The 15,623-nt window shown below is 49.0% G+C and overlaps 1 protein-coding gene across 7 annotated transcripts in view; it reads left to right on the top strand.

Annotated features, from left to right (window-relative positions):
• Positions 1-4,403: 4,403 nt before the first annotated feature.
• The window catches only part of LOC133354684 (AT-rich interactive domain-containing protein 1A-like), a 68,708-nt gene continuing 57,488 nt past the window's right edge, over positions 4,404-15,623 (top strand). For all 7 annotated transcript variants that reach the window (XM_061571777.1, XM_061571765.1, XM_061571757.1 and 4 more), the window contains exon 1: positions 4,404-6,232. In XM_061571777.1, the coding sequence (XP_061427761.1) occupies positions 5,177-6,232 (1,056 nt within the window). In that variant the 5' untranslated portion in view covers positions 4,404-5,176. The remainder of the gene's footprint in view (positions 6,233-15,623) is intronic.

Genomic DNA, 15,623 nt, shown 5'->3' with positions numbered 1-15,623 from the left:
ATGGGTGGGAAGACGGTGAGATGGGTTAGGTTGGTTGTAGCAGAGGGGGAGAGGCAGAGAGATGGGTGGGAAGATGGTGAGATGGGTTAGGTTGGTTGTAGCAGGGGGGAGGAGAGGCAGAGAGAGGGGATGGGAAGACGGTGAGATGGGTTTGGTTAGTTGTAGCAGAGGGGGAGAGGCAGAGAGATGGGTGGGAAGATGGTGAGATGGGTTAGGTTGGTTATAGCAGAGGGGGAGAGGCAGAGAGATGGGTTAGGTTGGTTGTAGCAGAGGGGGAGAGGCAGAGAGATGGGTTAGGTTGGTTGTAGCAGAGGGGGAGGAGAGGCAGAGAGGAGTGGATGGGAAGACAGTGAGATGGGTTAGGTTGGTTGTAGCAGAGGGGGAGGAGAGGCAGAGAGGAGTGGATGGGAAGACAGTGAGATGGGCTCTGGCGTGCCAGATTTGAGGGAGGCAGAGAAGTGGTGGTGGTGTGTGGCGAGGGAAGCCAGTGAACTGGGGTTAAGCTCGTGTGGCGGGGGAGGAGAGAGAGAGGGGGGCTCGGAAGCCAGTACAGTACGTAGTGAACTGAGGTTAGGCTGGTGTGGTGGCGGGGGAGTAGAGGAGGGGATGGATAGCCAGTGAATCTGGGTTGAGGCTGGCTGTGGCGAAGACGGAGAAGAGAGACAAGAGGGCATCTGGCGTGGCGGAGAATCCAGTGAGATGGGATTAGGCCGGCGTGGTAAGGGGAGAGAGGAGAGTGGACTGGCAATGTAGTGGCGTGGTGAGCTGTGGGTTAGGCTGGGTTGGTGTGGAAGGGGGGAGGAGAGAGAGAGGCTGGTAAACAAACAGGCTTTCCGCTCTAGCGGACGCGCTTTCACAGCGAAATACGAGCGCCCTCCACATCATCACGCCAGCGCTGTGCTCAGCTCCCCGCCCAGCACTGTACTCACTCTATTTAATCACGTCCCCCTCCACCACAGGCCCGCAGTAAATATTAACTGAGTGTGCCGTGTGCTTAGGCGTATGATGTATGGTGATACCAGTTGTGCGTGGTGTTGATTTGTGTGAATGTGTATCGTGAAAGCAAGGGGACGTTGGTGACAGAATGGAGTTTAATGCCACCACCCCCCACCACCACCACCCCCCACCACCACCACCCCCCACCACCACCACCCCCCACCACCACCACCACCCCCCCACCACCACCCCCCACCACCACCACCACCCCCCCCCACCACCCCCCCCCACCACCACCACCCCCCACCACCCCCCACCACCACCCCCCACCACCACCCCCACCACCACCACCCACCACCACCACCACCCACCACCACCCCCCACCACCACCCACCACCACCACCCACCACCACCCCCCACCACCACCCCCCCCCACCACCACCCCCCCCCACCACCACCCCCCACCACCACCACCCCCCACCACCACCACCCCCCACCACCACCACCCCCCACCACCACCACCCACCACCACCCCCCACCACCACCACCCACCACCACCCCCCACCACCACCACCCACCCCACCACCACCACCACCACCACCCACCACCACCCCCCACCACCACCACCCACCACCACCACCACCCCCCACCACCACCCCCCCCCACCACCACCCACCACCACCACCCACCACCACCCCCCCCCACCACCACCCCCCACCACCACCACCCCCCACCACCCCCCCCCCCACCACCACCACCCACCACCACCCTCCACCACCCCCCACCACCACCACCCACCACCACCCCCCACCACCACCACCCACCACCACCCCCCACCACCACCCACCACCACCACCCACCACCACCCCCCACCACCACCCACCACCACCCCCCACCACCACCACCCACCACCGCAGCTCTTGAGAGTTCCAGCCGGCTCGAGTTTTTGACTCTCGGTTGTTAGGGATGGGTGGCAAATGTGGTCTTACGGCTGGCATTAGTCTCCCCCATAAGGCCTGCCCGGTCTAAACAGGAGAAGCTGGTGGTTGGGGTTGTTGCCGACGGCCGAGTAAGGGAGACAAAGCTGTGTGTGGGGTTGAGGCCACACGACGCACGTGTGTTTTAACTGTTGTTATCGGCCCTAATAGGCTCACTAAGACATGGTGACGATTGTGTTAAAGGGGTCGTTTTGGTCTTATTGTTTGATAACGTGGTGAGTTTACCAAAAAATGTTTATCACAATAATATGAATGTTACGTTAGTACAGTATGTTCCACATTTCATGTGACAAGATGGGGAGGGGGGTGACAGTGATTCGTGCACGACACCATGAAACCAGTGTTCGCTTGAGCTCGGTTCCCAGCCATGGCTATCACAGAAGCAAGCTTTATCTGAATTGATGGCACCATCTGCACCAACCAGCACTAGCCAGCCTGGCGAAGTATGGCCAAACAATACGTAGCAGGCCTTCGTCCAACAGTGGATCGATGAAGGGCAAAAGTATGACAATTATAAATGGCAGATGACTTTTGGGGCATGAAACCTATGGCTCTTAAAATTGGTGTCCAAACCTCAATATTTTGTTTTATGTCCACAGCCGAGTCAACCAATAAACTGCACGAAAACCCATTAGACTAAATCTGTAATTGCACTCAGCAGTGAGGAGTCGCCAAACACTCATGTCAACATCTTGATAGCGCCATCTAATGGGCGGATAAATTGACCAATTGAAACAAATTGATGCAGGCCTGCAATTGTTTCTTTCCAAGGCTGTTCCCTCATGGAGATAAATGACCCTGCTGTCTTGTAAGGCAGTGCTGCAAATTGAATGACGCACCACTCTAAATTTGAGTGAGCACTGAATGAAAAATGTAAAACTCCTTCAGTACAGTATTTGGGTCATGCTGTATGCTGATGTGTTTTTATACTGTCATATATATGTGTGTGTTCTCCTACGTGAATGAAAAGTTGGCAAGCCAGGTTGTCAAGAATTAGATTTCACGGAAACTTACTTCTCTCTACTGACCTGATGAGCCTGCTTGGAATCCCCAAAATGTGTCCATCTGCCATAAACTGTGGACTCTAAAAGGCCCTCTGACATAATTTGCAAGAGTATGTATGATGTCACGGTGTAAATTAGCAACCACTAATTAAAACATATATGCTGTATTAATAACAATTATCAATTCATACTTTAAATATTATCAATCTTGCAAGAGTTGATGAATCTTAATTAGCGCTCAATTATGGGACAAATTATGACTTGGTACGTGTGCTGGTGGTTTATGGCAAGAACGCGTGTTGTGCTGGTGTTGATTGAATGTACTCTATGTGGGTGCATGCTATTCTGGATCGTTTACCGCGTGTACAAAATGTTTTTCATTCAAATATTACGTCCTTTACCACCTTACTTTTTTTTTAAACCTCAATACTGTAACATTTTCAATTGCATCTGGCTCGATAAAGGAAACTTATTTTTTTAATCCACATATTAACGTGGCAGATGCATTTTATTTTGTGGCATTCGTCTCAATGGTGTGAATGTATTTTAGAAACCCACATTTTAATTACACGCAAGGGTTAACAGTACAGTACACCCTAAGCAGCAGCTACATATAAAGTGCACGCATGTTGACATCCCTGGACTCTCCATGTAGCTGCTACAGCTGTGCCTAAGTTAATCTCACGCTGAAATGAAAAATGAAGGGCAATGCGAGTACTCGACCGCATTCACGCAAATAATAACGTAAAAACAAGGCCCACAAAGGCTACACAAAGGCACCCACACACACACAACAACAACACACACACGGGCCTCTGGTCGCAGTGGCGCCATTGCAGCCTATTAAAATAAAGCACGGCTAAGATGGACGCAGCAGCAGCAGGCAAACACGAAACACTCGTGCCGAGGTTTCTCGTGGCTTTATTCGCTTCATTCCGAGGGAATGCTCGTCGTGTAGGATGCACGAGCGAGTTTGTTGGTGCGAGGATGAGGAGAGGGGAGTGCGCTGTAAGCCCGTTTGAGTTTAGTGCGGAATTGAGGCCACGCTAATGAGCGAACAACCGCCGCGCTACCCTGGAATGCGTGAATCGCCCCGCGCAGCCACCCCGCCGCAAATAGTGCGGCCCCTGTTTGCCTTTGTGCGGGGGGGGGGGTGAAGCAGTCCCGCCCTCGCCGCGCTTTTTTCATTTTGTTTTAAACCGCAAAGACGTTGTTTGTGTGTGTGTCCCTCGCGCGCGACGAGCGAATGCCCTCGCCCGAGCAACATTCGGCGGTCAGGGACAGCGACGGAGTTTGGAGGGGAAGGGGTTAGGCTGAGCGGGGGACTTTGTCGCGCATGGATTCGGGTTTTTCCCCCTCCCCCCCCCGAGCTCCGCGCGCGCGCGGAAGGATACCCACCCAACCTCCCTTCCCCCACCCCCACCAACGGAGCCCAGAGCCGCATCACCGCCTGCGATAACACACGGAGCGGCCCCCGGTGCGAAGCGAATCCCGGAGCGCGGATCGGCGCCCAAAATGGGGCACTCGGATCCGGCGAGCGCACAATCGTCAACAACAACTCTCACACAGACAGATTCGTGCGGCGAAATCGTCGTGGTCGTCGCGGGCTGTTAGTCGCGAATCAAAGGACGGCGAGTAGATTCATTTTGTAAGTGGCGGCGGTGAGAAAGGGGGAGAAGAAGGGCGGTGCTAAAGCGAACCGGAATCCTGGCCGCCCCGAGGGAGCGTCGATCCGTTCCGGCTCTTGCGCGCCGCTGTTTTTAATAATAGAAGTACAGTAATGGATAGGAGTAGTTGTGCTCTAAGTCCTCATGCCAGGCGGCGGGCCAACAACTCGCTGCATGGACTCCTCTTGGGGTCGCCTCGTTGAATCGCGCGCACGCGGGAGGGACTTCGCGACGACGAGCAGGGGACGGGAGAGACGCCACGCAGCACAGGCTTAGTCCCCCGTCCGTCAACGAAGGCGGTGATATGTAAAGTTTAAAGGAGGGGAGAGAGAGAGGGGGAACAAGAAGGCGGGCTCGCAGAGAAGGCGGACAAAAGCGGCGGACGCCCCTTTCTCTTTCACGCGCCTCGTCCCTCCGTCCCGTGCGACCCCCGTCCGTAGGCACCTCTTGTTTAGTGTCAGACGCGAGGAGATCGAAACGACGAGGAGACGGAAGAGGACGAGAGGGAGACGAGCAAGAGGCGAGGAGGAGGAGGAGGAGCAGGCGGAGAGACGGTGGAGGACGAGGAGGCATGGCCGCCCAAGTGAAGCTGGTGGGCGGCCTCGGGCGGGACTCTGATCGCAGCCCGCTGCTCGGCAGGGCGAGCGCCGAGCACCCGGGCGGCGCGGGGGAGCAGCAGCAGCAGCAGCAGCCCACGTCGCTGCTGCTCTCGGACGAGGCCACGGGCAGGAAAGTGCGGGCGGGCGCCGAGCAGAGCGGCGACAACAGCGGCAGCAACAATAGCAACAGCAATGGAGACCAACAACATGGAGTGCGGGCCAAGGACGGCGGAGGCAGCAACGGCAGAGGAGGAGGCGGCGGTGGTGGCGGCGGCGGTGGTGATGCCGGTGGAGTTCCCGACACGTCTTCGTCATCGTCCTCGTCGTCGTCTTCGTCCTCCGAGAGGGAGGCCGGGGTCTCTGCCACGGAGGCAACGGGGCCTAGTGGGCCGCATCATGGCGGAGAGACCCCGGGCTCGGCTGGGAGCTCCGCCGAGCCCGGGGCGAGGGGGCCCGGCGGCCTGAACTCTCACGGTGACGGGGTTTACGGGGTCGGCGGTGGCGGGGGTTACGGCTACGACGGAGCCCGCTCGGGCTATGGGCCCGGCTTCTCGGGGGCTCACTCGCCCCGAGGAGCGGGAGGAGCCGGAGCGGTGGGGCTCAACCAGCAGCAGGACGTAATGATGATGATGGCGGGTGGCGGAGGAAGGGCGAACAGCAGCGTGGCCGGCTATCCGCACCACCACCATCAGCACCATCACCACCAGCAGCAGCATCAGCACCATCATCACCACCACCATCAGCAACAGCAGCAGCAGCAGCAACAGGGCAGGCTGATGGGCGGACAGTCGTCTCATTCGGCGCAGTCTTCGTCGCAGTCGGCCGAGACGCCAACACTGAACCAGCTGCTCACATCGTCAAACCCCGCCCGGGTGTACAGCGCCATGGCCGCTGGGCAAGGTCCGGGGCCGGCTTCTTCATCATCATCATCAACAGCAGCGGGAGCAGCGGGAGCTTCGTCAGCAGCAGCAGGAGGAGGAGGAGGGCGACCAGCGGCCACGGCGAGTCCTCAGCCACCCAACAAACAGGTGAGAGTGAGAGAGTTTTAGGTAAACAGAAAAACAACGACCCAAGTTGTATTTCGTGTGGCTGAAGCCCCTCGTGGTCGTAGTGATTACTGTGATGTAATGCTCGCGTTCACGAACGGCTCGCAGAGCCTTGAGACCCATTTTTAAGAGTGTCTTTAGTTGATATGTTCGTCGAGTTTATTAGTGTTATCATTAAAATGCGTTGATTTGCATGTGGGGGAGGAGGACACCCCAAATTTACCCGGAGGAAACCCAACCAACCTGCTGTCTACATGGTAGGTTTTACACCTTCAGAGGTCCGCACACACGGGTTCACGAACCCTCACTTTTATGTCTACGAGCCGACCACCCAAGTGTGTATGGCTAGACTCGTACGTCTCTGCGTGATCCACCAACCCTTGCCTCCGAAAGCGCCGGCTTCGGACACGTTATCTGTGCGAACTGCTGGTGGCAGTGGGAACACGCGCGCCAATAAACTCAAAACGCGACCCGAAATAAAAAGAAAACCCCCCGATGTCATTAGGCGACGTTCCGGGCTGTGGCCCTTCGTAGCACACAGATGGGAGTTCGTCTCACAGACGTGCGCCACCACCGTGGTGTGGCGGTGGTGGAGGCAGCAGCAGCAAGCAACGTGCTTTGCTCCAAGAACAAAGGGGGACCCCTCTGACTTTTTACTGTCTCTTGCTTTCGTCGTCTGCTCGTTCGGGCGGCCTTATAGGCTCATTTCTCCCCCTTTTAGACGATTTGCGGTGGCCCTCGGTGGGATTTGTGTGTGTCGGTGGTGGAGTTGGCGTCGTGGTTTTTGTGTGCGCTGGAAGAGCCCGTGGAGGTTATGAAAGCGGCGTGAGAGTTTGTCCCACCGCCACTAGCTCCCTCTGACCGCGCCGCGCTAATGGTGATGGTGGCTTTCCTACTGCTGTATTCATTGGGCCCTCCATGTGCGTGGCTGGTGTGTTTTTTTTTGGGGGGGGATTAAATTTGCTCATTTCGTGGCTGCTTTTTTCACCGAGTTGTCACTGGCGTCAGTTTTTTTCATGTTTTTATTTACACGGTGACTGAGATCGTTGTCGAGTTCATCCGTCCAGATATGAGACATTTTTTGGAAATGTTGCATCGATAAATGTGTTCGTGAAAGTCGCAACAGGAAAACAAATAATATTCGAATCTGTGTGTACACGTTCAGTGGCTACGATGAAAAACATGAATGAAGGCCATTCCGGCCTTAAGTGTGTGCACGTTAATAAAACTGCTGTATACAAGGTTGTACTGTTTTCGTTTTCCATCAGAAACAGTACTCTAATACAATAAAAAAAAGTCGGCATGTTGACTAATTGAGTGCTGAATTATAGAATCAAGAAGTGCACGCAAATAAGTCAATCGACTTTAGAAGCAGACGAAATGAAAATTAACGTAATAGCTAAAAAAATTAAGTATGTATCCCAAGTGATTTTCAGACATCAATGACGTATAAAAAAATTTTTTCCCTGTTCTTAAATGGAATTAGTTTTTTTCAAAAGGCAGGTTCTGTATACATTAATGTATTCGTATGACCGATTTCCGCACTTTTATATCGAAATAAACGTCTTTTAATCCAACAACAAAAAAAACTAAGCCAAAATTTTTAACCTAGTGATACATTGGACTCGTCGTGATGTGCAAGCCGTGGGGGAGATCCCTCGTGTGTGAGTGAGCGAGCGAGCAAAGGGGATTGTTTGTAAACACAGGCGAATATCTGAACTTGATTGAACTAATGCACAATGGGGCACACGTGGCGCTGACGACTGCAACGCCCCTAATGGGATGAGATGCCTCAATTGCCGCTGCAATTTTGAGATTGCCACCAAGGGTGCTTTAGGAATATTTTGACTGCACATGGGGGCTGTGCACAATGTTTCCATTAAAAAGGAAGGTTTTTTTTATGGCGGGTATTAAGACAAAAAAAATTGGTTTCCACAAAATCAGAACCAATTTGTCAATGCTATGTTTTTTCTCAAATTTTAAGGGTACGAATTTGTTTTGATATTCAGTCATGTAAATAAAATGAATGCAGTATTGGTTCTTGCACGGTTTAGCTAGATTGGTTGCTGTTCTCATCCCAATGGCCTGTTAAAATCTTTTGCCCTTCTTGCAAGTGAAAAGTCTCCCTGGGTCAATGTAGCATGAAATGAACATCCAGTACTACGACGTGGACTCCGGGTAGAATTTGGGTTCTGGTCCCCGGAAATAAATGTGCACTAGTAACACTGGCTCAAACTCGATTTGAAGCTTTCGTGACTGCAGGAATTACTCTTTGGTTCTTTCGGTAAAGTCACGTAGAAAGAAAATAAGTTAAACAAAGAGTAACACTGGCTCGCTTTGCATTACATAAGTGGTCTCTTTGCCTTTGGCCTTTTACCCTATTTCCCCACTGGAGTCACAGCCCAGAGAGGATCACGGTTTGATTCCCAGGCAGAACAGTTGTTACATTTTGGGCGAGCTGCCTTATGCACCATTGCCCCTGCCTACTCAGCTGTAATGTGGATTAAGCTAGAAAAGAAGTGTATGGGCATATCGCTTCATGTAAGGCGTAGCGTAAGCAGCATGCAGTCCTATTTCAAACCCAGTGTGTGCAAGAGTTTGGTAAATGTGCCCTGTGGAGGTCTTCTATGCTGTATTTCGCACGCATTTTTATTTTGGCCTAATGGACTGGCTTACACTACTGTAATTGTAATACACTAGTAGATGTGAAACGTCAACCACGTGTCTTATAGCATCTTAACATCAATGCTGAGGTCCACCATCCAGGAACCAAGCATGCGGTGCTGCCATTTTCTCGTGTGCCTGGTAAGTCGCCGGTTGCTTGTTTGGCTGGACAACTTTCAGAGAGGGGAAAGGACGAGTTTCTAATGTCCCTTTTCCACTGGTACATCTGAGCCAAGGTGGTATTCCACTTGCTGTTAGCCCCGCTGTGCCGGAATTCTACTGCTTTGCTGGCCTCACAAGGCATCTGAATCTGGCTCTTGGCCGAGCAGGGTCAGGAGCGGGCATGATGACACATTAATTACCTGGGAAATGTAAACACAAATTAAATAGCATCGTTGCATCATGTACATGCATCCAAACACATTACGTGAAGTCGGCGGTACGGCTAGCCTTCTGCATTTGAAACGCATCCTATCACCCCCTGAACTACACTCGGCTGGCTTGGCGAGGCTCTGGCACGGCTTGGTTGTCCAGTGGAAATGAGGTATACGCTGCCCTGTAAAACGAGTTAAAGTGTGCTGTAGTTCGTACCTCAATGGCATTACCATTGCCCCTTCTAAATCGGCACCTCTTCTGAGACTGGTTGAATGAGCCAGGTTAATCTTAGAAGCGCGTGGTGGTGAGTGACCAGCATCATTCGCGTTGTCATCGTTAACAGGTCACCAACTTTTCTGATTTCATATGTTCTGAACAATTGAGAATTTTGCACACCTACCCCCTGTCAACGAGACAAAAAACACCTTTTGCTCATGTAATGCTTGTTATGCGTTGAGTGTACATCACATTGTGGAAGGAAGTTTTTGGCACATTATTTGAAACGTGCTCAACAATGCACTTTCACATCTGGACCGACAGAAAGCTGATGTCTTGTCGGTGTTTATCACGCGCAAGCGATTTGTTGAAAGCCTTTTCAGATGCCCAGCACCCATGGGTAGCACTGCAGGTAAGAATGCACATTAAAATCCCATGTAACAACATTCGAGGCTAATTTTGCAAGTACAGTACCGTAAGCGATTTCCATAAACAAAATCCATTGTTACAGAATACTATTGAAGTGTATATTTAGCGCCAAGCCTATTTTCATTGGTCCAAAAAGTTCTTAGATTGACAGAGAGCTACCCATGATTGGCTGCTCTTCCACACATCAAACAACTTTTTAGTGGCAAGTGAAAACATTACATGCTTTTCCTTGTTGATATTTCACTTTTTTTTAGTAACTCTTACACGCTTCCTGATTCTAATGCAGTGGCTAGTAAGGCCTTAGGAAGTATCTATCTTGCATCCAAATGTTGACACGTAGATTCGTAAGTTCAGGGTTTTTTTTACTTGACATTTGGTGTCAGTATATATGTGCCTCTAATATGCCCAGCTTACTTTGGAGGCGAGGCTGGCGTGTTGAATCTCACTTAAGCCTTAAAGCAGTGTATCCAGATTCAGAGATAAAACTAAAAGTTTTATTCGGTCCAGGTTCACATTCTTGTTTGATTAGGCATGCATCCTTACATGCATCCTTAATGAAAATAGTTTGTAGTTGGGATTGGTTTTAAAGTTAACATTGTGGAAGCTCTTAATTTAGTTTTTCATTTTTCAGTGTTTAGTTTTAGAAATTCTCAGTTTTGATTAACAGCATGAATTTATCAGCAACTTGTGCTTTAATACAATTGGCAAAGACTGCGCTACTTGATGCGCTTATTACATTATTCATGATGTCATTTGTATACTATAAAAAATGAATGTTCAAACGACTTGACAATCTTGGCCAATCAAATGGTGTAGGGAAACACCGGCGTGACTCCACCGAGGTGTTTATAATCGGGATGTTTGGATGGGTGCAAGCTTGTGCAAATGACCTAACAAAATGAAAGGATTGAACTTGGCTTCTAATGCGGTTTCAGACCAACTAAATACGTTGAGTTGGTTCAATTTGCACACTAATAAACAGTGCCCTGCCCCGTAATGCATTTACAAAAGCAGTTGGTATTGAACATTTGTTGCGCTGTTTTTGATTTGAATTGCATTACTGAATGTGGCGAACTGTCATTTACATTTACCCAGGGCAATGTGTTTGATGTAATAATATTTTCTATAGGTTGATTACCCGATGGTGGAGGATTGTGCATTATTCAGTATTTCATACCTGGACGTATTACACCAACGATGTGCAATAACAAATCCTGCTTGTTACGATTTCTACCCTGTGGCCATTCAAGCTCACCAGAAGTATGGCGAGGTGGGGGACAAAATGTTATCGCCCAACTGAATTGATGATGCAGGTGCAGTCATGGGATCATCATTACTCGCTGCACTTAAGCACTTTCGAAAATTTGGAATTAATTGTTTGTCTATTCTGGACAATAAAATAAAAGGTATATAGTAATAATAAAAAATCCACAAAATGTCACATGCATGTTTGAAAAAAGGAAGAATTTAGTGTCGATAATGGACACATTTGCTGGATACACAATGCATATTTAAAATGCACTTAATTTTGCGTACATTAATTATACTCGACAAAAAAAAACTAGGATGGCGCCTATTTTAGGTGTAGTCCTGGATGGGCTCTGCAAGCGCACGCCATTTGTCAACGTGAAGGAAGCCGATGTCTCACCTGAGGGGAGTACTCCTGGGGGCTTGTGCCGACTGGGGAAGGGGAAGGTGTTGCGTTAATTGTTAGTGGCGAAGGAAAGCTTGTGCGAACCGACAATTTAGGCACGCATGCCGTTAACTCTCACCGGGGTGGTTCCGGAGCAAAGAACTTGCCTCCTGAAGGCGAAGAATGCTTGACTGCCGCTAATTCACAAGCACATTTTTTTTTGTTAATTCACATGCAGTTCACGACCTAATTAGCTATTATATCAGGAATGCAAAACCCTCCTTTTTGAAATCCAGGAATAACTCGTCATCATTTTGATGTAGGCGAGAGAACACGGCGCGTGGTCATGGGCAGGTCAGGCAGTCACTCCGCTGGGGAGAGTTCAATACAGCTTTCAGCATTTCACACGTTTTCCTTGTTTAATAATACTCGACGAGCCTTTTCCAATTTGCCTGGATATTTTGGATGTCACTTGTGCATACAGTTGGTCTTGGATGCCAGCCATAGAGCGGTGTATTCTAGTAGGTGTAAATTGCTCGCTTCAAAAAGAGGAATAATGTTTACGTACCTCACCTGATTAGGACTACCCATTTAATATTTTGAGCTGCGGTAGTTATTCGTTTTTCTGGGCACCACGTAGAAGTTTGTAGTTTCATCTGCTTGCATGAAAGGAAAGTTAGCCGAAGTTGTTTATCTAAAATACGTTGAACGCGTGTTTTTGCTCTCTTTTGGTGATCGGGCTTTTGTTAGCGTGGGACCCAAGCTATGGAACGCCTTGCCACTTGAAATCAGGAAATCGGAGTCGGTAGATTTTTTTTTAAGTCTGCTTTGAAAACCCATGTCTTTAAAGTGGCCTTCCCTTTTCAGTTTGGTCGGTTGCCCTGGCTCTCTTTTTGCTTCTTGCTTTTCATGCATTTGCTCATAGGGATCCTAGGATGGAATGCGCGTTATACATTTTAATTATGTTGATTTACAAAAACGTGCGCTTCACAACGCACCGGTAGGAAGTGACGTCTGTGAATGATGGACAGCTTGAGGCTTCCTTTGTAGTCTTTTGATTGTTGACAATTACTGGTGAGCAGTGACCCCTACGTTGTTAAGAGTCAATAAGGCAACGGGCCCCGCATTATTTGGTGTTTATTTACAATGGGGCTTATGACGGCCCTGCTTGAATGTGAAATGTTAACAGGCCAGCTGACCTCTATAAATATTAGACTGGTGTCAGCCTCGGCAGTAACATAATATGAAAACAACCTAGTGCCCCCCATGTATTTTCACGACTCGTGCCCTTAAATAGATTTGGCATGTGGGGGTTTACCGGCACAACAAATACAACAAAAAGTAAAATGGGAATATAGTTGAGTATTTCGATTTGAACCATTTCACTCGGACGATATTTCCGTTCACATTATCGTAGACGTTCACGCATTTTATGACGACTAACAACCAGATTTGCACATTCAGAAATATTTGGCCTCCCCCCTCTTACAAGGAGCCTCGAGCCAGCTTGGACCTTAAACTGATTTCAAATGCAAAATGCATGTCTGGCGCGTCTTTGCTTCATAGCCTGTGGCAGAGTGGGTTTCGTGCCAGGCTATTATGACGTCACTCCATCCTTGCTCATCACAGCCGTAAATGGCTTAATATGTGGACTTGAAGCAGGTTAAAAATATATAAAAAAAGTGCAGTTTTACACTGTATGTGTTATGTAAATCGAAAGCATTGTTGTTGACATTAAGTTTTGAGGTTGAGACTGGCTTTGTGTGCCATTTAGTTGCATTCAATTTACTCCTTTTTGAATGTTACAAATACTCGGGATTGGAAAATCCTTTTCGTATCTCCACATTGTGCGCAGTTGGAGGGGGTCATTGCATTGCCATCTTTTGGTCGGGCTCTGCACTCTGGCGGGCTCCCCCTGCTGGCTCGCAATATTTATTTCCCTGACTCTGCAACTGTCACCCATTTTGTGCTCACAGATGGGGCATGACCGAATCAAGGGCAACCGCACACATTTTAGGGCAGGATAGTGGCGTTCGAAGTTTTTAAATGACCGTTTCACGTGGGTTTGTTTTTTAAGTTACTGCCCAATGCTATCGAAGTATCTTTAAACAAATTAACGATCGTGTGCATTTTTTTTTTACGAATGGGGGAAAAAAATGACGTTAAACATAACGACACGAAAATAAACGTGAAATTGTAAATTTATAACAATGTATCGTGGATTGCTAATAAATGTATGTACGGGTGCCTTCAAAACCTCTAATGTATAAAAAATGCCTAAGCACTCGTACTTGTCAAGAAGAGCTGTTGGTGTTTCTGTACGGATCAGGAGGGTTCTTCCTGCTAATGGCAGGTTTTAGCTGGAAACGGACGCTCGGTTTCTGTTGGTCTATCTTGGGGCATAGCCACGTTCGTCTTGAATTCTCACAACATTTATTTTCCATTTCGGTTTTTTTTACAGTGATGTTGGCAGGTCAGTATTCAAAGCATGATGCTTATTGGTCATTGTTTTAAATGCCAGACAAGAACGGGACATGTGCTGAAAATGGAGACTTGTAAAAAACAATCTGTCTCCCCATAATCTCTTCATTATTTATAGGCCACAAAGTGAAGCTGGTCCATCAGCCGAAAACCCAGAATTCAAAACATGATTTCACATTCACGAATGGATGTATGTTAATGCGGAGTGGTATGCGTTAGAAATACACATGGGTTACATGTGCTAATATCTGGTCAACACCAGCTAATTTTAAAACCTTTTTTCCCTTCCATACCACTCGCGTAGACTGCACAGAACCGGCGTAGTTTTTTGTTTGTTTTTATTTTTGTACTGGCAGAGGCAGCAGGAAAAGCCAGGTTTTTAGCATAGCGAGCCATCCCCTTCCCTATTCCTCCCCTCCGTAAACAGCTCCTTGGGAATTCCAAAATATTTGTGACTGCAACAGGAGAACCGACTACAATCGTAAATGAGAGACTGGAGGAGGCCGGACCTGGGGCGGGTCGCAGCATTCTAGCAATTTCGGTAGCTTAAAATATAAATCTTGAGATAAGCAAATGAATGGGCTCCTAAAGTTGGACATATAATTCCTTCTGCTTGTTGTAACTGGTAAGATACTCCGGATTAAAGGGGGCACGTGCACGAGCCTAATCTCTCACCCCTGCGCATGTGTATCTCCACGCCTTATTGCCCGACAGGTGCCGGTACAACTGATCCAGTGCCACTTGCCAAACAAAACACGTAAACATTTTTTCCCGATAATGCACGCCCTTGCCAGCGTCGGTGCAGCCCAGTGGAAGAATAGTATGTGCCTGTGACGGCACGTACCCGTGGATAGTGTTTAAAAAGAGAAAATCCATTTGGGCCCCGGCTAAACTGTTTTTTGTGACCGTAGAAACTTTGGAATACCGTAATTGATGATTGCTTGCTACTCGTAGACGATTGGCTGTGTAAATGAAGTAAGAATGCGTTATTGATTTTTCAAAGTGGCCGCCCATTCATTAGGCCCTTAAGACAACGGGCCAGGCTGCCGAAATTCAATAATGAGCCAAGTTGGGCATCGCACTGTACACGCAGCTTTGCCGTGTAATTGGGAAACGTCAAACTGGCTGTGCTCCCAGCGTGACATAAACTTTCCACCCTTCCCTTCGACGTCTTCTTGCAGTCACGAAGAAAATGTTGGGAGTTTGATGTTCGGTGCCTTCATACATTTTGGAGAAGAAAAAAAACGAGGAGCATAATGAAAATATGAGTGTATTACCCTAATCGTGCACTTGTTCAGTCTGGCCATGGCAGAGTTTATTCCTCCGGAGACGTAATGATCCCCCGCTGAGATTTGTTACTGCAGTTTGTGTTAATTTTGTTGGAAGCTTGTGACTTTTCAGAGGCTATTGCTGCTCGACGTGTTCTTTTTTTTATACATGCCGCGGTTAACCCATTATAATTGTAATCTAATCTGGATCGGATGTTTATTTCCCCGAGTCAAGCCCCCGTTGAGCTTGAGACACGTAATTGACAGACGTGTCAGTCCAGTGCTGGATGAAGAAAGCCTTAACATT

Source organism: Lethenteron reissneri, chromosome 6 (assembly GCF_015708825.2).
Source record: "Lethenteron reissneri isolate LAM-NWPU_2019-01 chromosome 6, ASM1570882v1, whole genome shotgun sequence".
NCBI lineage: Eukaryota > Metazoa > Chordata > Hyperoartia > Petromyzontiformes > Petromyzontidae > Lethenteron > Lethenteron reissneri.
This window is presented reverse-complemented; position numbering and strand designations above follow the sequence as displayed.